Here is a 27014-nt window from a genome sequence, read left to right on the forward strand (position 1 = left end):
AGAAGTTGACTTGTGAAAGAGACTTAGGGGTACTTGTAAGCCCGGACCTACGGCCTAGAAAACAGTGCGTTAATGTTCGAAATAAGGCAAACAGAGTATTGGGGTTTATATCTAGAAGCGTAAGTAATAAGAGTGCAGAGGACTTATTGCAACTATATCTTGCGCTAGTCAGGCCGCACCTCGATTATGCGGTTCAGTTCTGGTGCCCTTATTATAGAATGGATATCAATTCACTGGAGTCGGTGCAGCGAAGAATGACGAAAATGATTCCGGACTTAGAAACCTTCCATATCAAGATAGGTTAAAGAAACTAAACTTGCATTCCCTAGAAAGACGAAGAGTGCGAGGAGATATGATAGAAGTATTTAAGTGGGTGAAAGGAATCAATAAAGGCGATATAGATAAGGTTCTTATAATATCCGAGCAGGATAAGACTCGTAGCAACGGATTTAAGTTGGATAAGTTTAGGTTTAGGAGGGAGATAGGAAGGAACTGGTTCACAAATAGGGTGGTGCACAAGTGGAACAAGCTTAGCAAATTTGTAAAAAGTTCTGAAACGCTGGAAAGTTTTAAAAGGAGGCGAAATAGATTCATGGATGATAGAGAGTGGTAGGAACTCTCGACAGGAGCTGCCATGCACAGGCCAACCGGCCTATTGCAGACTCCTTATTTTCTTATGTTCTTTATCTACATCTTCACCATATTTTGTTTTATTTCTTTTTACTTTTATCCTCTTTAACACTGATCGGCTCGTCAGCCGCTTGGGCGATCGGTCACGTCTCTGATTACTTTTCCTTTACTTTAACTGTTAATGATATTTAAGTAAAATGTGATCTTTTTGCTGTAACTTTTTCCTAGCCAAAATTGTCAAATTTTTCTGACTTTTTTCCTCCGACTATTTCCGTTCAACACGCCAGTATTCTGGAGAAATTTCCTATTATTATTAAAACAGAAGGTCAAGTTTCATAATCTTCCTCAAGCTGAGGCCGATGCTTCTTTTAAACATTAATGTAAACACACCTCATAGCAGACATGGGGGCCGAAGCCATGGTAAGTTAAACTAGTAACTACATTTACTTTTACTTGACTTTTATCCTTTTCACCACGAATCGGCTCGTTAGCCGCTTGGGCGATCGGCCACGTCTCTGTTATGCACTGTTGGCAAGTACTGGGCATGCACCGGCTCCTGAATGTACCTGAACCTGCTCGTGTTGGTAAAGTCTGGTCTTGAAAGAGCTCACTTTTGGTGCAGTCACAGCACTTTCTGGTAGATTGCTCCAAGAGTTCACAACTGTCACTCAGTTTGCCCTCACAGTTTTCTGGACTTGCGGCTTCTTCAATCTTGAGCTGTGACCCCTTTGAGATGCTTATACACCTCAATTAGATCGCCCCTTGCCCGTCTGTAGTAAAGCTAGGAAAGTTCAGGCGCTTCAATCTCTCAGGGTAGTTGAGGTGCCGAAGTGCAGGCACCAGTCTGGTGGCCCTTCTTCGAACATTTTCAACCAACTGACAGTCCCTAGCATATCTCGGGGACCAGACAAGGTGACAGTATACCAGATGCGGAAGCGCTTCACTCTTGAAGATCGTTACGAGCGACGGTCTAGATGTCTGAACGAACTTCTTATAAGACCCAATAATTTATTTGCCTGATTTACCTTTTTCGCGCAATGGCCCGAGAATTTCAGCTCATTGTCAACATACACACCTACGTCCTTCTCACATTCAATCTCAAATAGTGTAGTTTCTTCACTCCGTTGGGACATAAGATACGCCTCCTTACCGTTGGTACGCCCCAGGTGCACCCTCTTACACTTCGTGACATTGAATCTGAGCAGCCATTTCTTCGACCATTCTTGGAGCTCACAGAGATCATTCTGCAGCTCTTCACAGTCCGCTTGGTTCTTGATTTCCGAAATAACTTGGTTAACTCCATTATCTTAATGACATATATTAAATTTCACCAGTCTTAGGAAAGCGATGGAATTTTAAATGTCTGTGGCTTTTTTTGTCCTTCTTGCAAACAACACAACCATGACAACCAAGTGGAGCCATTTCTTGAACCTTTTATTGTCACACTGAACGAATCTTGAATGTCCAGCCAGATGACGTCATATACCAAAACACAGTCTGTTGCAGACGACACTTACGGGACAGTCGTGCTATCTATCGTTGACCGACTCAACTATAAGTGCCCAGTTAGTGATTTGATGCTATTTTTTGGCGGCACGCATCTGTAGGAGAAGTCAAGCTTCCTTACTGTACCTTCCTTGTTCCAAGTGTTACTTCAACTAGAGTGAAAAATTGCAACAGCTAGAAACGCCGAAGTAAGATCCCGTTTCAAAGAAGAAATCCTGAATAATATGGTATAATTCATCTCCTTATTAGTGAATAAACCAATAATGTTACGGAAAATAGCGGCAAGAACCATCCAGGTGGTAGGAGCAGACGCCAGGAGGCTTAAAACGCTTGAAGTGAAGGTAAATTACTCTCACCGGGATATGTGGGTGAATATTCCAACTTTAACCTCGGGGAGGCATCTTCATCTTGACGTAATGAAGCTTAAATCTCAAGATCGTAAGGAAATGCTAGCTTCAATGCCCCAGAAGGACGAAGGAACGGAAGGTGAAGTTTTATACCATCATTTAAAGCAGTAAGTATAAAATAAGTTTGCTAAAGGCAGAAGATAATTGGCCGTGTCCGGTTAAGTTCCCACTAACGCTATTTTACCATGAGTGCGCTCTGACTGGCTAATCGTCCTTTACCGGCGAAGAACGCAAGAACTATAGGCGTTTTAAGAAGCACGGAATAGCTAACGGGTTAGCTTTCCCGGATTGTCATTAAAAAATACGACATTGTACTGCGTCTTGGGAATAACTGTTGAACGAATTGGATATTCATATTCTCCGGAAATCCCTAGTTTTACCCCCCCCCCCCTCAATAATAGAGGGAGAGCCTGGGAAATCGTGGTTTTTAAGTGGGGGAGAAAACAAATCATCTAACCAAACCTAACCCCTAGCCAGGGTCTCTGCCCCCGGATCCTCAGTAGGCCTAGCTTAAACTAACCTAAATGTCTCGGTACTTAAATACTTTGGGGCATTCCATGTCTTGAAGTAAAATAATACCAAATAAAATACCAACCGACCAGCAAAACCAAAACAAACCTAACCTAATCCCCCTTTATTCATGCCCCCACATATTACCTTAATCTGAAGAAGTATCAGGTTCATCAGGGTCGTTACTGTTTGAATCTATTTGATGTGGTGCCCATGGTAGTCGGTCATTTTGAGGAGGGTATAGGCGGGCTGCTTAAATGCAGAACCTGTGTAACAAGTTGTTTTTATTGTTTGTAATAAAAAGATAACGTGCTAGATATTGTTCTAAATACTGAGCACGAATTCAAGGCTGTTTAATATAACTTCAAATCTAGCCACACTCTTTCAATGTTCTGTGTATGAATATCATAATTTTCAGGATCCACAAAATATTCAGAATGGTTATTCATAAAATGATTGTAGCCATGGTCTTTAAGAGTATGATTTGCTCGCCAAGAATCACTATAAATCACTGAACCTCTTCGAATATATTTAAAAGTCAGGGGAAACAACGTATCCAAGTCGCTTTTTTGACTGACTAGGGGCACAACGAACTATTCTCTTATGTTGCATTGAACACCATCAAAAAGCCATATCTGGCTTAAAATTATACCAGTGTCATATTTTCTTTTACAAATAAGTCTTGTCAATTTCCACAGCAATCCCTGGCCCCCTAATTTGATTTTGATTTCCAACCTAAAGCTCAAAAATTGTGTTGTGATCCCAGTGTTTGCTAAGCCAATGAATAATAAAAAGGATCAATTTCCAGGGATCAAAATTACTCTGTTCTAGAAATGATCCTTTGTAGTCACTAACTGAAAAGTTGCTCCTCTTCCGTTTCTTTTCTGCTGAAGGAAACTGTGGTGATCCTTCGGGCTGTTGTATGCTGCCCACTTGTTGCTCATAACAGTTGACCATGGTCATATACAGTATAATTGCTAATTAGAGGAATCAGCATGGCATCGTCGCATTTGCAGCCAAAAGGTTCTATGAGAGGGATGATGAAAAACCTCTTGGAGATTCTCTCAATGCCGCCGAATACCCAAATTACAACTTGTCTTTTTCCATGACGACACCAGGGCCTCCTACTGGCTCTTGATGGTCAAACCAGTATTCCATCACTTCTGAGCAGAAGCTGCACCAGTCGACACTTGTATTGGCAGACAGGTGCAGGTGCTTGATAAAGGTATGATGGTCCTATACCTTCTGGAGCCTATGATTGATGAATGAAATAAGTTTCCATGGCTCCAGATTGTTATATATATGTATGTTTATATGCTGCCTTTATTGAATGTATATATTATATATTATGTTACTTCTTACGAATGTGTTAGGCACGTCGTAACCAAGAACAGAGAATAAACAGCCAGCCAGACAGACCATGTGACTCTTCATTCTCCCATTAAATAACCCAAGATACTACACAGATGTGCACCGCAGATAAATATTCCTGGATAATTATACTTCCTCTTATACTTCCGAATAGCAATTTTCCTTCTACAGTACCAAAGGTGTTTGTCAGCTTTATAGCTGGATGGCTGGTTACACTTTGCGCAAGTAACCTCACTTGGCAAAACACTGTGTTCGTGGAGAAATTTCATACTTCTTTGTCCTTACCATAATATTCTTCATGAAATTTGGCAATGGCTTGGAAATAATTAATATCAGTCATTGCATAATGAAGACATCTTGAAACTAAATTCAAATTCAAGTGGGTAGCGGTGGGGACCTATAACAAATTGTGATTGATTGGTTCAAAATCATACCCACCAATCAACAACCAAAGAACAACTGCGCATGTAACAGATTCTCACAAAGAACAACTGTGCATGTGTCAGACTCTAGCGCATGTGGAATGCAGCATAGTAACCAACAAACAAACACACAGGAGCTGTCTCAGACAATAATAACATCAAAAAGATCTTATTAAAAATACCACGATTTTCCAACAATTTATTGCGGTTATCTCTTAAAGTAATCATAGACGGAAGAAATGCCATGGAAGAAACGCGTCTTAGAATTGTCTAAACTACTGATTCCAAAACTTAAAATCCTAGAAAATCGTTGGATGACCAAACCGATAACAATACCTGCAAAATTATCAAGCATCTGCGAGGTGAAATACTGTATGTGAGAAAGTAAGTTTTAAATATTAACCTTAAGTACTGTATATAAAAGCTTTATCAATATGTAGTGGATATAGGTATGACAGCTGTATGCCAAATATCACACTGCTTATAGTTATGGCAGCAGTATTGATGGATTGTGTTGTTAATGATTAGGTTAGGTTAAGTGAGAAAGAAGGCCATCTGAGTAACCATCATTAGGTTGCCGTATCAATAGACATTGACATTTCACATATGGCTGTCATACCTATATCTTGTGCCTTATCAATAGCATACTGGATGCAGGAATGGTAACCATATTAACAGACTGTGGTTAATGGTATGGCAGAGAATTGCGCATGTGCAGAATTGGGTATATGGTGCTTCCTTCCACATGGGCAGGGACGTTAGGTTAGGTTGGTCAGAAAGAAGCCCATCTTAGTAACTATCATTAGGTAATTGGTAATTATTATTGACTTCATAGCCTTGATTTTTCATAGAAAACAAATTTTAAAATGCTGCAATTTCACTGTTTTATAGTGGATGCTGTTGTAGTTATGACAAATGTGTTATAAAGTGCTTATTTAAAGGTTCAAGTTAAGTTAACCTAACTGTAAACGCCTTGGTTAAGGACGTTCAGGTGATGGGCAAGTCGAAGGGAATGATTCAAAAACACCTTTTGACGAATTCAGTATTTATTGATGTGGTCAAAACATACAGAGGAGAAGGGGTTCATAATATTACATGGTGACGGGTAGAAATTCACCATTTTTTCAAAGTCGCCAGCAGGACTAGTAGATTTGAAAAATTACTAGTCCTTATAAATTTTTACTAGCCCTTAAACAATTTGTCAATAAACATTAAACATTGGCACTTACCGGGTTTATACAAAGTTCTATTTACTATGTGACATTTATTTACTAGTAGAAACTATGTTAAATCATAAACCAACGCCGGAATTATCACATATTAACTACATTAACTGCATGAAGCACAGATTTTTCATTGCATTTGAACAAGCATTTCCTGTACATGCTCCTCGTTCAACTCATTGTTGTCGTCCAGATCTTCCACTGTGCTGCAGCCAGCAGTGTGTGCGTAGCCATCCACACGGCGGGCCCCAGTTGCTGGCAAACTGGCAATGGCTTTGTCCGGATTTAAATTGCCAACACTCTGTTTGCAACTGAACCACCATGAGGTTCGTCAGGTGGTTATCAGTGAGACGACTGCGCCAGTCCGTCTTAATGAGTTTGACCTAGCAAAAACCTCGTTCAGCATCAGCCGAACTAGCTGAAATGGAAAGCAGTAGGTCAACCAGATGGAGAAATGAGGCACACCTTTCTCCGTGTGATTGGTTGATTTGTTGCCAAGACAGTCTTGAAACAAGTGATGTCTTACTCTTGTAAATTTAACTTTGAGCACAGTCCATTCATCCTCTACCAAAGTAGGATTCACCTCTGCCTCCATCAGTGTTTTCTCAATAGCCTTGGCTAATGCTTGCATAGCGTTATCCCCGAAATCTTCATTCCCACTGTGCTCTGCAGGCCACAATTTGAAATTCAGAATCCATGTGTTCTGGAGAATCGTACTGGCCATGTCAATAAATCTTATGTTTAGACTTGAAATCAGTGATGTCAGCATATCACACCTTGCAGTCTTGAAAGTGTTGCTTCTACCACTCAGCTTCTCTCCTTGGAACATGGTCGTGTCACCTTCCATAATCCTTCTCGGGCTGGGTCCTGGCCAAGTCAAATATTTAAGTACATCAACTGCAGGCTGAATTTCATTCACGATAGCAGAAATATTGGTTTGACCATGCTGGAACAGCTCTAAGAGGCACCGGACCATATCAAGTAGGAGGTGGAGGTACTGGACTATGTCAGCACAAGTTAGAAGGAGCAGGTAGTTCTTAGCTTTTCTGTATGAATCCTTGTGGTTTGCGGGATCATCAGGGTTCTGTATCTGCTGCATGTGGAGTACAATAGCCTTGTAACTCTTCAGTAGATGCTCCAATGCCTGCAGCATATGCGGGAGCCACCGTGTACCACCCACACGTGCTGGTACCTGACATATCTTATGAACACACTTCAACATGCTCCTGTTGAGAGAACTCTTTTCGTAGAACAGGTATATGCCTAGCAGCAGTAAGTCAACCTTTTTGGCTAGTGGAACATTTTTTTTCTGCATCCTTGTAAGTGAGTTCAATTTTATGTGCAGTGCAATGGATGCCTTCCAACTCTGGTTTCTCTAGATCTCTTCTCAGTCGAACTACTAAACCATTTCTGCACCCAATCATAATGCTGGCCCCATCTGTACCAATGCCAACTCGCTTCTGCTTCCAAGTTTCGCTCATTGTAGAGCAAACACATTTCTTGATAGATGCAGCATCACCTCTCTCAATATTTTTTACAGTAACAAAGTTTACCTGTATATTTCCTTTATAGGCCGAGCGAGTTTAGAGGATCTCCACTTCAGTAACAGATCTATCAGTAATTCCATCGTAGATTAAAGACAAAAACTTGACACAGTTGTACTCTTGTTTAATTTGAAGCCGTTGCTCATCAGCAATGGCATGAATAAACAATGGGGCACTCTTCTCATTTATGTATGTATTACCTACATCAAGGCCCTTGGATTTGTCTAGTTCACAGAGTGCCAAATGATCAGTATATGTATATATTTTATTTTCATTTTCATATAAAGTGTTATATACAGAAAATGGGTATCCCTTCTGCTTGCAATACCGGTGATACAATTAAGATAACTAACATTAATAGTGTATTCTCTATATGAAGCTCTTATACACATTGAGTGTGTCTTACCACTGTCATTGGCCCACTCGCCCATCGGGTGATCTCAGACCAGCCAAAGAGTAAAATCTTGTCGCCCTTATGTTATTTTTTTTTCTCGAGCGACCGGGCGTATGTGAATTTCTACCCCTGGGTGATCCATCTGACACATAATTAGTTAGTCTCACACAATTTTAACTTAATTACAATTTATTAAACAGCAACATAACACAAAGTTCATAACTCTATTAATCTTAGCTACGCTTCATTCCACTTTGTCTTATTACTCCAGATAAGGCAGAAACGAGTAGGAATAATTTGTCAACAATATTTAAGTACTGAGGGGTATGTCATCACTTAGTCTGTACTTACAAGTGCAGGTCAATGCAGATCAGTATGGTGTTCCAAGAGACAACGGTACTGCATAAATTGTCCCAGCACAAATTCTCGGACAGGATTGTGAGTCGGTGTTCACCAGTGTGAGCAGAGGGCTGGTCTTCACAGCATCACTAGAGAAGGCGACCTCCCTCATGGTGGGGCGGGCAGCACCGCCACCCGCCGAAGACAGTCCACTCGGCAGAACCAGGACTTGTCTGAAAACACTTATACACCTGGCGAGGTCACAGGTTGAAAGATTTAATGCCAGCTCTATAGTTGAAGCCAGTGGCGATAACACTCCCGGCGTTGGGCAATCGCCCAAGATTTACGGTGTGGCGTGTTCAATAAGGCATACATGGGTCACTGGCCTACTGAACTCCCCAGATACGGTTCGCACACACACCTGGCGCACTAGAGCATTGGTTCCCGGGACTGCTGCCGTGACCCTGCCCAATGGCCATGTGTTGCGAGGAAGATCTTCTCCGGTGACGAGGACAAGGTCTCCTTTCTGGAGATTACGGGTTGGTTCTATGTACCTCTGTCTTTTGCAGAGTAGTGGAAGGTACTTCCTCACCCAGCGTTTCCAGAAGCGGTCTGCTAGGAACTGCACATGCCACCACCGTTGTTGATATGAGTCCTTCAGAAGACATCCTCCCACCTCAAGACAGCATGCGGGTATGGAAGAACTCCTCAAAGCTAGCATCTCTGCTCCGGTTGGCATGTTTGCTCATTGTGGTCAGCCTGGCGGCGGTGCCTTTGATCAACCTGATACGTCTTTACCCTGCTGGGGCTATACTGAGCGCCGTGGCATACACAACTGTCCTATTCGCAGCATTTTTGGCAGAACATGATGCCATTCAGGTGATTTAATGTTTGTTTCCTCTTGTATTTTATCCCAAAATGTAATGGCACTGCCCAGTAAGTGGTCTTGTTAATCTGTCCCAAGTAAGGGTGGCAGAAACCTTACTCGGTAGGCAACATATGATCTCGCAATTTTCAATTGCAAGTATAGCCTAATAATTGTAATACAGTATTCCTTTTAGCTTATGTGACCACCTTGTTGACCTTAATACGCGAATGTTCCCGATTCCAAGACAGCCGCTCAAACGGCAAGGAAACGGACCAGACATGGTCATCGTGCAAGCCTTAGGGGAATGTGCAACTCAAAACTTGGTTAGGAAACTACAAATAAATTTAGTGTAATTATTGACGAAAGTACCGACTGTTCAGTAAGTAAATCACGTGCAGTGGTAGTGAAATCACGTGCAGTGATAGTGAAGTATTTTAATCCGGAGTGATAATTACAAAATCGCGATGCTGGATTTGATTGACGTATTTGACGGTAATCAGGGTTTGACTGGTAAAAATATATAACATGCTGTTTCAGTGCCTCACTACACATGATATACCATTGAACAACTTCATTGGGTCTGCTCCAGATGGGGCATCAAACATTATGGGCAAATATAACAACGTAACTAGCAGAATGAAAGTTCAAATGCTTGGCATTACCATATTTAAACATGTTGCACATAGTATGCATTTCTGCGCCAGCGAAGCAGCAAAGACTTTGCCACGTACTCGTGCCACGTGTTGAGAAACGTGTATATTTACCATTCCCATAGTGCCAAAAGGAAATGTGAGTTTAGGAATTCCTGGGTTTTGTCAACTCAAACCACACAAATATTTCATGCCTGTGCCACGAGGTGGTTGTCACTTCATGAAGCTGTTGCAAGAATGCTCGAACAGTGGCAACCCCCTTAAACTGTATTTTCATAGCAGGGTAATTGAGGTGAGACTTGTGTTCTGCTACTTGAATTTTGAATTACATATTGTTGCAACTCAACACCATAAACTTGATTTTCCAAAGTAAAGCCCCAACTTTGCATTTAATCCATAAAAGCTTACGTCAACTGCAAAGGTTATTGCTAAACTCCTTTTGCCATTTACATAGTGTGTCAAACTCCAAATGCATGGTATCGATCCAACTGATGATTCCCTATATGTACCAGTCAATCAGATATATTTGGGATCGCAATTACATGCCACCTTCCAAAGGCTAGAGCATTATAAGATAAGCATGAACACTGATGAAGATGTGGTGCAGAGATTTCTAGTAGTAGTGTGTTGGGAAATAAAGAAAAGATTCAAACTAAACAATAAGTTGTGGAGGCTGGCGGTATATTTACACCCCAAAAGAGTCAGCAATTTTATAAACATGTTATTAGCATTTTAAATGAAGAGGCAGATGCAAAACATAAATGTTTTGGACATTTGCAATGGAAGTGTTGTCACTTCTAACGTCCAATGCTGATGCAGAGCGTCCTTTTCTGAGGTGAATTTAATTAAGGAAACAGAGAAATAGTCTTCGTATACAAACTGTAAATTCTCAATAACGTTGAGCGAATGTCGTAATTTAATATCATTGTGGATATAACGTATTATTACCATGGGTTGGCATTGTAGCGATTGTGGTGTTCCCATTATGTGATGGTGCTACAGTTGTTACCAGTCATTTTCTTTTTATAAGTATGAAGTCTTATGTTAAACGGTGATATTACATTTCCAAAGAGTTGTTGCTGTTGGGTAGTAGGTAGTCGGCAGCTACTGTATCAAACAGGGAGATACTGTACTACCGCCTGGGAAGATGTTGGAAGCATAATGTGTTGTCTAATGGTAGACCCTGCTGCCATATGGCATCACGAAATTGTGACCAAATCCCAGGTTGCTGATCTGACTTTCTGCCTCATTTACACACAATTGGAGGGTTTCAATTTTGTCTCTTATTTTGACAACACAACATTCATATATCTTTTTTCACTATTGATCCCTTTTCAATTTTGTATTTCTTTATGGTTCATTATTATTATTATTATTAGTGTTGTTATTATTATTATTTTATCTGTGTTCTGGCTAAATAAACTTTCAATTCAATGTTAATAAGAATTCAGCAAAATTCTCGGAGAGCTGAATTTCAAAACTGTACTGTATAAGTAAATATTTCTTGACTGCAAAACTATCTGAGGTAAGATATTTTAATTTTAGTACAGGTTGTACCTCTCTAGTCCGGCAACCTCGGGACCTGACCGGTGCCGGACCATGGAAATTGCCGGACCATGGAAATTCACCCTTTTCCTGGATAGATAGTGACTTGTGCTTATGCCTGGAAGCACTAGCACCAGTTTCTCTGCGTCATGGTCTCTTTGAAGACATATTGAAGGGCTAAATGTCGTATAGTAGCTTCTCAAATTCCGCGAGTTTTTAATTCTTAACGTATTTTATTGGAACACACAAAAAAATAAATAAATAAAAATTTTGACTGTGGAAACTTGAATTTCGACGGGTTTGAACGGCCCGCCAACGTGCATAATCATGTAAACAGCGTCATTTCTCTTATGTACAAAAGATTCATTATTGTTTATTACTGAATGTCTTTTTTATTGAATTAATGTTTATATGTGCAAAATGAGCAATAATTCATTAATAATACGTAGAAAATTAAAACACATGAGGAAATGACAGAGCAGTGTTTTCGTTGATTACAAAACCAATGACTGACTGGTTCTACATATAAAACTGAAGAAAATAAGACCTTGGTTGTAGCTGTAGTAAAATTAATATGGTTGTTTTAAGTAATGTTATTTAATGTTAATAAATGGAACAATAGAAGTAGCTAACGATAATGGTAAAGAAAAAGAGATCGCATATGTAAGTGCGCATGCGCACACGTGAAAACATATCGTCATTACTTTACATAAGAATATGAAAGCAACACTTATTTACTGTTCATATATATTTTAATTAATGTTTCTGAATTTGTTTTTATTGAATTAATGTACGTGTGTGCAAAATTAACAATACAATTTATTAATAATACGTGGAATATTAGAGGAGACGAGACGGCTGCCGGCATTGTTTATGTTAAAGCTTACGAAACCAGTGACTGATTGGTTCTACATATAAAACTGAAGAAAATAAGACCCTGAGTTTAGCTGTAATAAAATTAATGTAAAAAATGAATATGGTTGCTTGAAGTACCTGTAATGTTATTTAATGTTAATAAATGAAACAATATAAGTAGCTAACCATTAATGGTAAAAAAAAAGTGAGACTGCTCGTATGTAAGTGCGCACATGTGAAAATATATCGTCATTACTCTACATAAGAATATGAAAGCAACACTTATTTACTGCTCCTATATATTGAAGGGTTAAATGTTGTACTCTGTATAGACAAGCAGAGAGAGAGAGAGCAGCCGAACTGCCGGATGTAAACAAACCTTAATTTCCCGCGGCTTTGGTTTTTTTTTTAAGGGGATTAGCCCACCCGGGCATAGGTCACTGACCCACATTGGGGCCTGAGGGGCAAAAATTTAATACTCCTGTAATAATAATAATAATTCAGAGAAATAAAAAAAAGAAAAAAAAAAAAAAAAACTGCCTATCTACCTATTGGACAAACTAAAATCGTTCCGGACCACGGGAGTTTCCGGACCACAGAATGCCGGACTAGAGAGGTACAACCTGTATAGTGATCCCTCGGTTAACGAACGCCTCAGTTAACGAATTACCTTCCATAAGAATCTTCAACTCGATTAACGAACAAAAATTCGGTTAACGAAATCCTTAACGAAATCTTATCAACATGTTTTCACCTGCTCACCAGCTGGAGTATTAGTCCACCAATGTGGTAATCGGTTTTAGGGCTTAAATTCGTTACCATTTGAGTAAATATCAAGAAGGTTGTACTATTCAATAATTTTCCAAGTCTTATATTAAAATTTTTAGTCATTTTAACAATTAATTATTTAACATAATTGAAGTACAGGGAACTAGTTTTTAGCGCGCCAAACAGCCACTTGACTCACCCAGAATGTCGTCAGTTTGTGTCTGCTCGGTGGAGGAAGCACCTTGCTTGAGACACTCTTGAACATAAAACTATTTTTACGTTTTTACAGTACAATTATTGGCCATTCTGAAAATTATTTTACATATTGACAATATATAATGCAGTGCAGTATTGATTTAAAGAAAATAATCTTGAATTACACCTAGTGAACTTAAAATTTTATGGGTGAAATGGCGGCATGAAGCACGGGGTGACTTCTCTTCCTCCCCACTGCCTTCTCTTCTCCCTTCTCCTTCACCCCCACTTCTAATTCCCATCATCATCATCAACCAAAAGCCTTCTACATGCACACATTTATTTTTAGTTTGTATGTAATTTTCGGTGAGCTGGAACCAATTACCTAAAATCCCATTGAAACAATGGTTTCGGTTAACAAAATTTTTGGTTAACGAACGACCTTCTGGAACGAATTGTGTTCGTTAACCGAGGGACCACTGTAATGAACTGAGGTAGCAAGGGAGACAAAGTCAAACCCAAAGGGAAATTTTTTAAATGTATCAAACTAAAACCATAGACAAGATTGACCATTAGAGGCAGATACCTGCGAACTAACTGATATCGGCGGAGAAATGAGCAGTTAATCTGAACAGGTATTTTCATCAATTTTCACAATCGTAAATTTAAACATGAGTGAAGAAAATAGATTAAGCGAGATAGTAGTGACTAGCAACGATGTTCGTAAACAGATAGATACACTAAAATCTAAAGAGTCGCCAGGTCTCGATGAGATATTTGCCAGAGTATTAAAGGAATGTATAGTATGGAAGAACTTAGTATGCCTTTAGCAAACTTTTTAACATGTCAATAAAAACTGGTGTAGTAACAAAATCCTGGAGGATACCGAATGTGAAGCTGATTTCCAAGAAGGGAGATATATATCACTATCCTTAAACTACCATCCAATTAATTTAACATCAATTGTAAGCAAATTGCTGAAAGCAATAATTTCAAACTCCAATCCAAATCACCTCGAGAAACACAATGGATAACTGTCACTATTATGATGCGGATTACCTCGTGAAGCCTTCAACAGGGTCCCCCGTGAAAGACTAATATGTAAAGTGGAAGCACATGGAATTGGAGATGAACATAAATATAGGCATAGACAGCAACATAAGTAAATTTGCTAATGACACTAAAATGGGGCATGTAATTAAATCTGATGAGGACTCAACAAAACTACTCGAACGTCAAAAAAAATTTTTCTCATGGTCTGAAAAATGGCAAATGATTAATGTGGTCAAATGTAAAGTGCTTAACCTAGGAGATGTAAACAAAGAAACCAGATATCAGATGAACAACATTGATATAGAGAAAACCGACGGAGAAAGATGTAGGGGGAATGATAAGTTGGAATCTTAAACCAGGACAACAATGCGTATTTGCTTGAAACAAGGTTAACTAAGTACTAGGGTCGATACAAAGGAGTGTTAGTTATAAGACTAGTGAAGTTACCCTAAAACTATATCTTGTGCTTGTGAGAACTTGGCTTGGATTATGCAGCTCAGTTCTGGTCCCCGTACTACAGAAAGTATACACAGGAGGGTGACAATACTTTTCCCGGGCATTAGGAACCTTTAGAATAGAGACTGATTAAAGCATCTGAATTTACAATCCCTCAAGAGATGTAGAGTGAGGGGCAGTATGATTGAAGTGTATGGTTAAACAAAGGTGATTCAGTTCAGTGAACCCTCGGAAGATTCGGACTAAAAATTAAGGGTTCTGGGCTAAGAAGCTTCCCTAAGAAGCATTCCCCAAACAGGGTGAAGGTAGTTTTAGGCTTAAAGTTTTATCTTATAAAATGTCAGACTAAATTTAGCAGAATATAATTGCATTGCTGGAATCCTTGTAAGATAGTGAATAATTTGAGTATAAACATCACATAGTTTGCACAAGAGATAAAAATTTAGTCCTTTCATTTAGTACATTTAACCCCTACGCCCCAGGCTAGGGTGCTGCTGGCCATTACCCCCATGCGGTGTAAATCGAGAAAAATATACTTTTCCAAAAATAATTTTTAACCTTTTTAAACGATAAAACAATAAAAAAGAAGTAAGAAAAGCTATATATTGACCCTCTAGAAACTTTCCTGGGGCCACAGTGGCAAGAAAATGGCAGTGCTGAGCGAAGGAGATAAGGGGACAGCATTGTTTTGATGGCGAGCGCTTGTGGTCATGTACGCACTTAGCAGGCATTTGCTGCTTGCCTTTGTGTCTGGGATGGCCAGTAATACATATATTTTCTGAACATAATACTTATTTCCTATAAATAATTAATTTAAAATTTATTTTATATGCATTTTTTTTTTTCATAAAAAGTGCTCGGCGACACACGCAGTCTGTCGCCAGGCTGTCTTTGTGTTTGGTAGAGCAAGTAATGCATAGAAATAATTATTGGAATAATTTTACAAATAAATACATTTATAACATAATCATATGAAGCATTATTTTCCAGTAATACTACACTACAATACAACAACAATACTTTTATCGATATTACTTTGATACAACATGATAAATTGTACAAACAATGAAAATTAAATAAACAAAAGTAAGTAATGACATTCCAGAAGCTTCCCTGTGGTCGACCATGTGACGTGACACGCAAATAGTAATGCTGGAACCTGATAGCCCGCACTGGGCATTCAAACAATGCTGCGAAAAGGCAGGCATTCCTGAACGTCAACCGGGGCGCCCTAGATGATCGTTCCGGAACTTCAACTGGGGCGTAGGCGATAAGGACAAGTTTTTCAACTCTTATTTTCAGGTAGATATACGTAACTTTCTTCCTTTATTTTTACTCATTTACATGCACACACCATCCTAAATGCATATTGTGAAAAAGGGAAAGGAAATAATTGTCTTAAGGGTAAACCTGTACTCAAATGTACAGTACTAAATAATTACTAAAAAAATTATGTCTAGTGCAAACTATGGGATGTTTATATTCAAATTAATAGCTAGCGGTATCTTACAAGAATTCCAGCTATGTAAGTTATATTCTGCCAAGTCATTTCAGTGACATTTTGTAAGCGAAAAACTTAAACTCCCTCTATTGGATTAACTACGCACTTAGTAACTTCTTCACTTACTGTCAACACCTCACCTGCCTCCTCGGCCCTCCCCACTCCTCCCAGCCAGGGTGAAGGTAGTTTTAGGCTTAAAGTTTTTGTCTTTAAAATGTCGCAGACTAAATTTAGTAGAATATAACTAGCATTGCTGGAATCCTTGCAAGATAGCAAATAATTTGAGTATAAACATCACATAGTTTGCACAAGAAATAAAAAGAATATATAGTTTTTTAGTGTACAGTAATACCCCGCTTTACGCGGTTCTCGTTTACGCATTTCTACATTTACGCGGTACCCCGCCAGAACAGGAATTCCCACTTTACGCAGTGCATCTACTCATATACGCGGGAAGCGGCGCGGGCAGGGTGCGCACAAGGTCGCCCAGTCATCAAAACATTACCGAGTTCTTCACCCGCCACCCACCACAACCGGCCCAAGTCAGTGATAGTGAGGATATGGACTTCGAGGGGTTTGACAAAGAGGCCCTGCAAGCCTCTGTGGTGGATAGTGATACAATTGATACAAGTGATACAGGTGAGGGCCAAAGATTATAATCTGCCCTCTGCCTCGGAACCAACCCTCCATCCCCGTGTGCCCAGCCATCTTTTCTACTAATGTAAGTGTTAAAAAACCTAATATTATTGATATTTCTCTTAATTATTAATTGTGTGCATACCATCATAAAATTAAGATGTTATTTTTACTACAACGTAGGTATTGTGTCTAAAAAAGTGGAATTTGGGGGTCGGCCCAGTCTCAATTTCAATTAATCCCATATGTTCTGTTGTTCCATTTACACGTTTCCCGTTTTACAGGGGCCTCCGCGGGTTCAATTGACCGCGTAAATCGGGGTATTACTGTAGTACATTTGAGTACAAAGTGCATACAGTAATATGTTGCTCAAAATTATGGCTTTTTCACAGGAAAATGTCTGTATAACGAACTAACCCCAGTGGTCAGGATAATGTGTACTGTATTTTTTGTGTATTTTATTTCATTATTTATTGTTTTTATACATTTAGTACATTTGCCGGAAGATTCAGACGATCGTTTTATTTGGACAGGTGGTCCCCCATTTAGTCCAGATCTTCAAGGGTTCACTGCATAACAAATGTACTTAAATTATCCAACCAGTAACAAACTCATAGCAATGGTTTAAAATGAGACAAATTTAGATTTAGACAAGGGACAGGTAAATACTGGTTGGGTTGGAAAGAGTAGTGGATGAGTAGAACAAGTTACCAAACATCATTATTCACTCGAACGTGCTGGATAGCTTCAAATATAGGTGGAACGGATATATGAACGATAGGGGTTGGGTTGTAAACGGGACTGTCCAGTATGGGCCAATACGCCCGCTGCAGTTTCCTCCATTCTTATGTTCTTATATTGGAACTCCTTATTACCTAGTACATGTACTGCTGCTTCCTGGCACCTTAGAGCAAATGTCTGGGCAAGAACAACCTTGAGTACAGTACAGTACATATTGAGATGAGATGGAAGCTGTGACTTGTAAATTACAGAAAAGAGCTGTTCACAAACATGTGTACTTTCATGGGTAGATCCAGGAATATCAAAAGGGGGGTCCAAAAAGTTGTGGGCGGTGGACCATGGCGAGCACAGCGAGCCTACCCAGCTGGGGTTTAGGGGGAGGGCATGTAAGCTCCCCAATATCATGAGCATTTTGAAGCCATGGGCACTTGATAGCTATTAGGAGATATTCTGAGGTCAATAGTAATTACCAATACTTTTTTCTATACAAAAATGCCCAAGGACAATGTTGCATTAAAGAAAAAATATTTGAATTTTCTGATGAAACAGGGGGGTCTGAAGCCCCAGGGCCCCCTCCTGGATCCTCTCCTGACTACCAAATATGGACATAGTCTTTGAGGCAAAGCACTTCATTCTGGAATAATTTGTTCCCATATATTGATAAAATGTGCCAACATCAACACTGGAAAACTTATCCTTCAAAACCGAGTCACATTGTAGCTCAGTTTTTTCTAGCTGTAGGTGTTCTGATATCTCTGTAGCATTGACAGAGAAAGGATTTTGAAAAATTGAAAAATCTTTCTCAGGGTAGTTTATGCCACCAAATTTTTCTTGAAACTCATTCCTTAACTTGGAAAATCTTAGCTGCAGTACTTTTCTCTGTGGGCATCACAGTGAAACTGAGGTGTGCCTTTCCCAAAGCTGAAGTTTCATCTTAAAGGCATGAATGAAGTCATAAAATTGTGCCACCAATTTTTTGCATCCTTTTATCTTTGTGTTCAGGTAATTGAGGTGTGTTCGGAACGTTCTTCTAGGGCGCCCCGATTGACGTTCCGGAATGTGCACCTTTTCGCGCCATTGTTTGAATGCCCAACGTGGGTTTTCAGGTTCCAGCATGACTATTTGGTGGTTGTGGGTGGGCTCAGTGCGGTTAGTATGCATTAGCCTGTCGCCATGGAGTCGTCCCTCAACCTGGCGGCAACCTGCGTGTGTCGCCAAGCACTTTTTAGGAAAAATAATGCAAATAAAATAAATTCTAAATGAATTATTTATAGGAAATAAGTATTATGATCAGTAAATATATGCATTACTGGGCATCCCAGACACAAAGAAAAGGCAAGCAGAAAATGGCCGCTAAGTGCGTAGTGACCATTAGAACTAGCCGTCAAAACAACACTGTCCCCGTATCTCCCTCGCCACTGTGGCCCCGGGGAAGTTTCTAGAAGGCCAACATATAGTTTTTCTTACTTAATTTTTATTGTTTTATCATGTAAAATGGGTAACAATTATTTTTGGAAAGTTGATTTTTCTCGAATTACCTCGCGTGAGGGGTACGGCCAGCGGCACCCTAGCCTGGGGCGTAGGGGTTAATCTTCCCCATTTCTTAACTTTTATTTTATTTATTTTTATTTATTTTTAATATAGTATTTCTGGTGACCAGAGGATCTCAGAGTCCAAAAAAAGTGAATTCCAATATATTGAAGTCCGATTTATCAAGGTTTTATTAGTTTTTCCACCTTTTGTGTTGCACCCAACATTCCTTATCAATATTTCTTTTCATTATAACATGATCATGAGCCCTTATTAGTCACTGCATAAAAATAAAAACACTTACCACTGCTTTCGATATTTATAACTCCAGCTGCCTCAAACGACTATAACACTGGGCTGCATTTGAAAAAAAAAATTCATGAGGTGCGGGGTTTCTTAGCTGATTCTTTATGTATTTTGCGTGCTGATTCGAAAAATGCCATTCATTTTGCCCAATCAGGTCAGATTTTTATGCTATGGGAATTAGGAAAAAATCGAAATTCTTAAATATGATGTCAAAATTTTTATGCAAAATATATCATAAGAAATGTAACCACAACACATAGGACCAAAATATGTCAACTACATAGATGCCTTTACAGTTAGACATGCATAAATGGCTGTCGCAGAGAATTTCTTTGGTGGTTGGTGTCTGGGGCGTCCCGTTTCAGACACCAACAGTAGTCGGCGAGCATGTTGATATCCCAGCGACCCTGGTACCGCTCCTCCATTACACGGATATCTTGATGGAAGCGTTCTCCTTGTTCCTCACTCACATCACCACAGTTCTCTGGAAAGTAGTCCAAGTGGGAGCTGAGGAAGTGCATCTTGATGGACATGCGTGCACCAAGAACTTTGTAGCTCAGAAGTAGGTCCTCAACAACTCGTTCATACTCTGGACTTCTGTAGTTGCCAAGAAAATTGGAGACAATAGACTTAAAGGCATGCCAGGCTTTCTTCTCATTTACATCCATGCTGCAATCAAACTTGGGATCTTTGAAAAGCTCTCTGATCTGAGGGCCATCAAAAATTCCTGCATTCAGCTTTGCCTCACTGACTTTTGGAAATTTTTCTTTCAGAAAATTGAAAGCCTGGCTTTTTTTGTCCAGTGCCTTTACAAAGTTTTTGAACAGACCGAGCTTGATGTGCAGTGGCGGAAGAAGAATGTTCTGCGGATTCACCAGAGCATGGGCAACAACATTGTGAGAACCTGGAGTAAGTCCACTTCTTGCAGGCCAGTCACGTTGCATGTAGTGCTGCTTGTCTGCTCGACTATCCCACAGACAGAGGAAACATGCCATGTACCACCAGATGAAAAAGAAATTTAATTGTGAAAAAATATATGTAAAAAAACACGGACATATACTCTTTTCCTTTGCGTCACGGCGGACATTTAAATGGCCGGCGAGCACGTGGGTGTATTTAAATGCATCGTAAGGGCATTAAAACTGACCGAAATCTTTTCTGTGAGGCTTGCCAATGTCTCGGATGATTTTTTTAATGAACGAATATGAGGACCCAATTTTGAGCGAAAAATGCCAATATTTTACCTGAATCTCCGCTTAAAATGCTATAGCACAAAATTCTGACCTGATTGAGCAAAATGGATAACATTTTTGAGATCAGCATGCAAAATACACCCAGAAAAGCTTAATAATACACAAACCTCAAAAACTATGCAGGGCAGTGTTATGTGTGGCTGATGGCTGACATGTCTATGACACGTCATTGGCCAATCCACAACTCATACAGTGGCATGCTTAGCAACCTTTACATTTTTGTTGTTGTTGTTGTTGTTGTTGGATAGTAGTACCAAGTTGATTTCAATGCATTTTCTTCATTTGGTAATGTTTTATCACACTGTACAGTACAAGTATTTTGATTTTTTTTAAGTGTGTGTTTATTAGTGATCTTAAAATGACACTCGGCATAGTTTTATTCCATGTATCGTAATGTAAAATATATCAAGTTTTAAGTGTTAGGTTAAGGAGCAGCCAATAGTCTGTGGGCCTGTTACTGTACATGAGTGTGGTGGACCGTGTGTTTGACACCCCAGGCTTAGAGAGCTTTTCCATATACAGGTGCTCTTCTACTTAAGAACGAGTTACGTTCCTGAGGCTTGTTTGTAAGTCAAATTGTTTGTAAGTCCAACTTTACTCTTGTAGATACCAAACATATTGTAAAAAATGTTCTGGCAGGTAACCCCCCCTCAGTGATGATGTTTGTATCTCTGAAAGTTTGTAAGTTGAATGTTCTTCAGTAGAGTAGCACCTGTACAGTACTTAAATGTCACATGTCTTCATTTCATCGCTCTCATTTCAGCTCACTCAAACCCATTTGTCATCCTCTTTAATTGCCCATATTTTGTTGCCATACAACATCACATATCTTCCATTGATCGTCTTTCATGGGAAAAGAAGGTCCTCTTGCTGTCAGTTAAGGCAAGAGGACCTTCTTTTCTAACTTCCTAAATTTCTTCCAGCCACTACTGACTCTTGCAAGTGAGCTAGCTTCAGCACTGATCATGTCACCCGGGTAGCTAGGGCTACATGATTACCTGCATTGTTGTACTCTAACGATAATTGTGCACCTGTACTTGAGGACGTTTTTATAGAAGATTAAGGATTTCTTACCTCATGAGAAGGACCAAAAGTCTTTGAGGAAAATAAGTTGCATTGTATTGTATCAATTCATGAATTATTATTGTGTTATTGAATAAAAAGCCCAGTGCCCTGATTATTTTTATTTACATAATTGAAATAATATTCTTGTTCTTGCATAGCTTTCAAAATTATTATTGGCCAGATTAAACCAAAGATTCAAGGTAACTTGTAGGCCAGATGTTGCTTGTTCTCACATGGACCCTAACGTAGCTATGATAGGATAACAGTTTTTGGAGACTGGGTAGTTCCTTGTCACTTGCGTTACCACTCTTCTCTTTTTTTTTTTTTTTTTTTAAGGAATATTGTGAAATATTGTAGATAACAAAACAGTACAGGTGCCTTACATTGTTATTTACAGGTATAGCTACCTTACTATACATTTTACAGCAGTGCCGGATTTAGACCTGTGGAGGCCCATGGGCAGCCTCTTTGTGGAGGCCCCCCTCATTATAACTACCCAAGAGGGTGGGGTGGCGAGTGAAGCGAGCCTAAACATCTGGGAGTTCTGGGGGGCGCTGTAAGCCCCCCGGGAAAATTTTGAAATTTGAACACTTCTTTGGAGAATTTTGAAGCCATATGCAGTTATATTGAGGAAATTAGAACATTGAGAAATTTTTAATTAACGGTATATTTATTGATAGTGTACAAATTCCCACACACACACACACACACACACACACACACACACAAAAGTGAGACATGACTGGAGTCATTCATGTGGTTTCAAGTCGACCTGCCCTGATATAGCTACTACTGCACATGTCAAAAATTTTCATGAGACTTCACAGAAAAGAATATATTATTAGTTATTAGAGAGAGATGATTCTTTGCATAATTAATCAGATAAACCTCTACTCAAATAATGGTTCTGTCCAAGAATGCATGTACCGTATAGGCTTCTTTAAGTCCAAGGTCAGATAGATTCTGAATAAATATTAACTCAACTATAAATAAAATTGAAGTTTTGCATCCAATAGTAAAACAAATAAACAATTTATTGAATTTGATAAAATTAAAACAAAAGTATGAACATGTTGGAAAAAACAAAAATTTTAATAAAAATAACTGCCATCGATCATGGATAATGGATATATTGAACACAAACATTGATCAATTGCAAAATAGAAAATAAACATTACCTTTATTTACAGACCAGGCACTTTACGTGACCTGGCCGCTGAAAGTTTTTGATCAACTTTTCGAAGTCAATCTCTCTGAGGATGTCATATTCAATACTGTACTCATTAAAGGAAAACCAGGTATTCATGAATTTCAAGGAGTAGCTAGCCTAATTTCTATCACGCTTCGTGCTGAACATAGTTTTATGTGATGGAATAGATAAACATAAATTTTAAAGAATGAAAATATAAATAATCCAAATGAATAAACAAATAAATAAAATATTGTAATATGTGGAGGCCCCTGGGCAGCTGCCCACTTTGCCCACTCCTGAATCCGGCCCTGTTGTACAGTCTCGTTCAAGATTCTTCAAACACTGCTGGAGACAGCTGGCAACTCAAGGCCGTTTGTTTACTATACTGTACGTAGTATATAATATAATACGGAAAAACAAAGCCCTATCATTAAATTAAGCAACTGGAAACTAAGTAACCAATCACCGATCACTTTTACATTTATTCATAATTTTTACTACGTACAATAATAAACAAACGGCCTTGAGTTGCCAGCTGTCTCCAGCAGTGTTCGAAGAATCTTGAACGAGACTGTACATGTGTTCTTGAAAAGTGCTGCATTAAGTGAGCACAAGTTTACCCAAAACCTAATGATATAAATAGGGGTTATGTTCTTAGGGGTGTAGTAGGCAAGTCCAGGATAAAGAAGCTCTGGTAAATTAAATGTACCGCATGCATATACTGGGTAGCTATCATTCTTCCGTAAATGACCCTAAAAAATATTCCACGTGTACAATGCAGTCCGACCCCCTACATTTGCATACAAATTTTATCATAAAAGCTTGAACTGTAATGCAGTATGTATATACAGTAAGTCACATAGTAGCTATAGATTACATTAAGGTATTTTATAATAGGATGTCACATGTCAGTCGACTTTCAATTCAATATAGATGTTGCATTGGTTTAGTTTATATTGGGATGAACTTCATCACATCAGGTTATGTTACAGTTATGTTATGTTGCAAACTTATGATATGTTAGTGGTATAAAATGTCTTAGCGTCATTTTCCTTATTTATAGGTACGATGGCATGTTCCCAGATGAAAATACCCCAGACTTGTTGTTCGATGGTGTGCGGTTTGCTGACCTTCCAATATTACATGCAAGATTTTCCAAAAATAATACTCTACTGACTCTCACAGATGCTCAAGGTAGGGGGATGTAAAGTACAGTAGTTGCTGTTTATACACCTGGACCAGAATTGTGATAATTTCATGGGGGTAAAAGAAGTGTGTGTGTGTCTGTGGTATGAGGTTGAACGTAATATTTAATTAATACTGTACCGTATCTGGTCAAGTTTATTTTGATATTGTACAGTGTTTATGTGTATTTCAGACAATATGTAAGTTATTAGTTCTTAATGTTGTAAAAGACTCTTCCTGTGAGGTTCCTCTTTGAGGTATCTGACTAATTATATCCCTAATATAAATGTTCAGTCCCCTCAAAAAGTATAGTTAGCCGAGGGGTCAATGTACAGCATATCCTTAAAATTCGCAGATTTTCTATTTGCGGACCTCATTTATTCACTGATTACACTGGATGTACCCAAGAGAGAGTACGGTAATTTCTTTTGCCTGTATTGTATATGTGTGTGTGTGTGTGTGTGTGTAGACACACACACACAAAACACATACAAATAATTAATAATGGGAAAATCCTCTCACAGTTAACCAGAAACAAGGCAACAAAATGTATTAAAAATGTTAGGTCTACCCTCAAGTCACCCTCTGCTTTGTTATAACTTTAATAACAAAGCACGGAGTTGACTTGAGGGTAAACTCACACCTTTACCGTAATACATTTTTGTTGTCTTGTTTCTGATTATTTGTGAGAGGATTTTCCCTTTATTATTTATTTTTATGTGTTTTGTGTGTGTGTGTCTACACACACACACACACACACATATACAGGCATCTCCCGAGTTAGGGAACCCCGGGTTGCGGAATTTCGCTCTTACGGAATTTGTAAATTATGACCAATAATTTCGCGATACGGCCCGTAAACCCACCCTTACGGAAATTGGGGTAAATTTTAACACTTAAAAAAAATCACTATATAAAATTAAAATTTTTTGTTAAAAATTAAAATTTGTTTGGTGTGGATTTCTTGGTGTTTGCTACCGCCAAGCGTGGTGTCGCCACGCGGAGTCACTCCATTGTTTACATCCAGTGTGCACGCATGTTTCTCGCCCTAGCAATTTGATTTAACTTTTACAAACATACAGCAAGTACAGTGCAGTTCATTACCCTTATTCAAGATTACTGGAAAGAGGCCATCAAGTGGAAGTGACCGCAGTAGTGCAAAAAGAAGCCGCAAAGGCATTACATTAGATAATAAACTTGATGTTTTAAGAAGGTTTGATGCTAGAGAAAAACTTAGCAGATTGCAAAAACATTAGGTCTTACTTCTTCAACAGTGGGAACAATCCGTGAGTACAGTACAACATTTTTAATTATTCCAACTGTATTTCTCTTCATATTACATGTATATCATAAATTAATTAATATACTGTATTGTATGTGTTTATAAATGTTTATTTTCATTCATAAAAGTGTTTGAATTACTCAGGAACGCATCTCCAGTTTTATAATGGAAGTCAATGAGAAAATAGGTTTCGCGTTACGGAATTTCGCAATACGGTCAATTTTCCAAGGACGCAACCCTTCCGTAATGCGGGGGATGCCTGTATAGTATATACTGCACATACAATACATGTAAAAGAATTAATTGTCCTCAGGGCAAACTCATACAATGTCTCACTTTAAAAAGCTGGTTTTCCGGCATTTTTCGTGGTGTAGGTTAATATAATCTTTTTCTTTTCTATTCTTTTTATTTCTTTTTACTCTTATTTTTTTTTGCCTCATAGGCCCTGTTGTGGGTCGATGACCCTGTGCCTGGGTGGGCTATTCCCCGTAAAAAAGAAAAAAATACGAATATACTGTACATTTCCTTGCACACGATTAACCCTTAGGCCCCGGGTGATGTTCCAGATTGTCCGCCTATTTTCCTGACTTTTTTTTTTTTTAATTTGAAATGTTGATTTTTTTCTCTATTTAACCCCGCGTGGGGGGTACTGCCAGTAGCACCCTAACCCGGGGCTTAAAGGTTGAATTAGATTTAGAAAATAGTCTCTCTGCATCTGTTGGAACTGCAAAGCAAATGTACAAAAGTCCTTCAATTGGGAAACGCCTACACCGTCCTTAAGTTCCTCTAGTTTTGTATAAACGTCCACTATGTCACTGCAGTCCTTAATCCCAGGTGGTATTAGCAATCACATGTAAGTTTCTCCATTGATCATCTGAAATTTTTATACTGCCACTGTACATGTGGGGCACCTCCTTCGCAAAGTAGTATAAGAATGGCATCTCCTTTCTGGATTTAGTATCAAATACTTTGTTTGATGACATAAATGAACACATCTATAAAATTTACTGCCAAGCTCAAATCTTTGACATAATTGCACACAAAGGTTTATCATGAAGGTACGACATCTGAATTGTACATCCTTGACCATATTAGGGAGCTTTCTATACTCTTCACTTGAAGTAGGTCAAGTATTACTGCTCCCAAGTATATTTAGCTTATTGGGAGGTAATTTGCTTCATTTCTAGGATTAACTGAATCAAGATTACCTGTTTGAAGTGCTTCATGATGACAAAAATATCCCCAAAGATTCCTGTAAAGCTGACATATACTTTCATGTAACAAATGAATAGTTGGTAACTCTCTGAAACAGTAGATTTAACTTGTTACATTTAGGCAATATGAAATTAAGAAAATTGTACTGTAGTACAGTACAATAAAAGTGAAGGGTCCCAAAGACTCCGCTATTTGATTCTTTTAAAGTAAAAAACATTTTTAGGGGTTGCCACTGCACTAATACTCTTTCAACTGCTTGATGGAATGATAACTAGCAGGTGTGATTTACATGCAGGATTTTGTGTAGTTTGACAGTACAGAATGATTGAAATTCCATAAATTCATTCTATTGTTTAGCACTATGGGAAAAAA

The 27014-nt window shown here is 38.8% G+C and overlaps 1 protein-coding gene and 1 long non-coding RNA gene across 2 annotated transcripts in view; both read left to right on the plus strand.

The window, feature by feature from the left end:
- The first annotated feature begins 2119 nt into the window (after positions 1 to 2119).
- LOC121872260 (28S ribosomal protein S11, mitochondrial-like) overlaps positions 2120 to 27014 on the plus strand; it is a 33669-nt gene continuing 8774 nt past the window's right edge. Inside the window, exons 1-2 of the mRNA XM_042374927.1 lie at positions 2120 to 2650; positions 24024 to 24154. Coding sequence (XP_042230861.1) covers positions 2400 to 2650; positions 24024 to 24154 — 382 coding nt within the window. The 5' untranslated portion in view covers positions 2120 to 2399. The remainder of the gene's footprint in view (positions 2651 to 24023; positions 24155 to 27014) is intronic.
- LOC121872261 lies at positions 4325 to 20261 on the plus strand. Its single transcript, XR_006090063.1, has 3 exons — positions 4325 to 9225; positions 15842 to 16038; positions 20224 to 20261. It is a non-coding gene; the product is annotated as an uncharacterized LOC121872261 (long non-coding RNA).

This window comes from Homarus americanus, unplaced genomic scaffold (assembly GCF_018991925.1).
Source record: "Homarus americanus isolate GMGI-L3 unplaced genomic scaffold, GMGI_Hamer_2.0 scaffold5589, whole genome shotgun sequence".
Lineage (NCBI taxonomy): Eukaryota > Metazoa > Arthropoda > Malacostraca > Decapoda > Nephropidae > Homarus > Homarus americanus.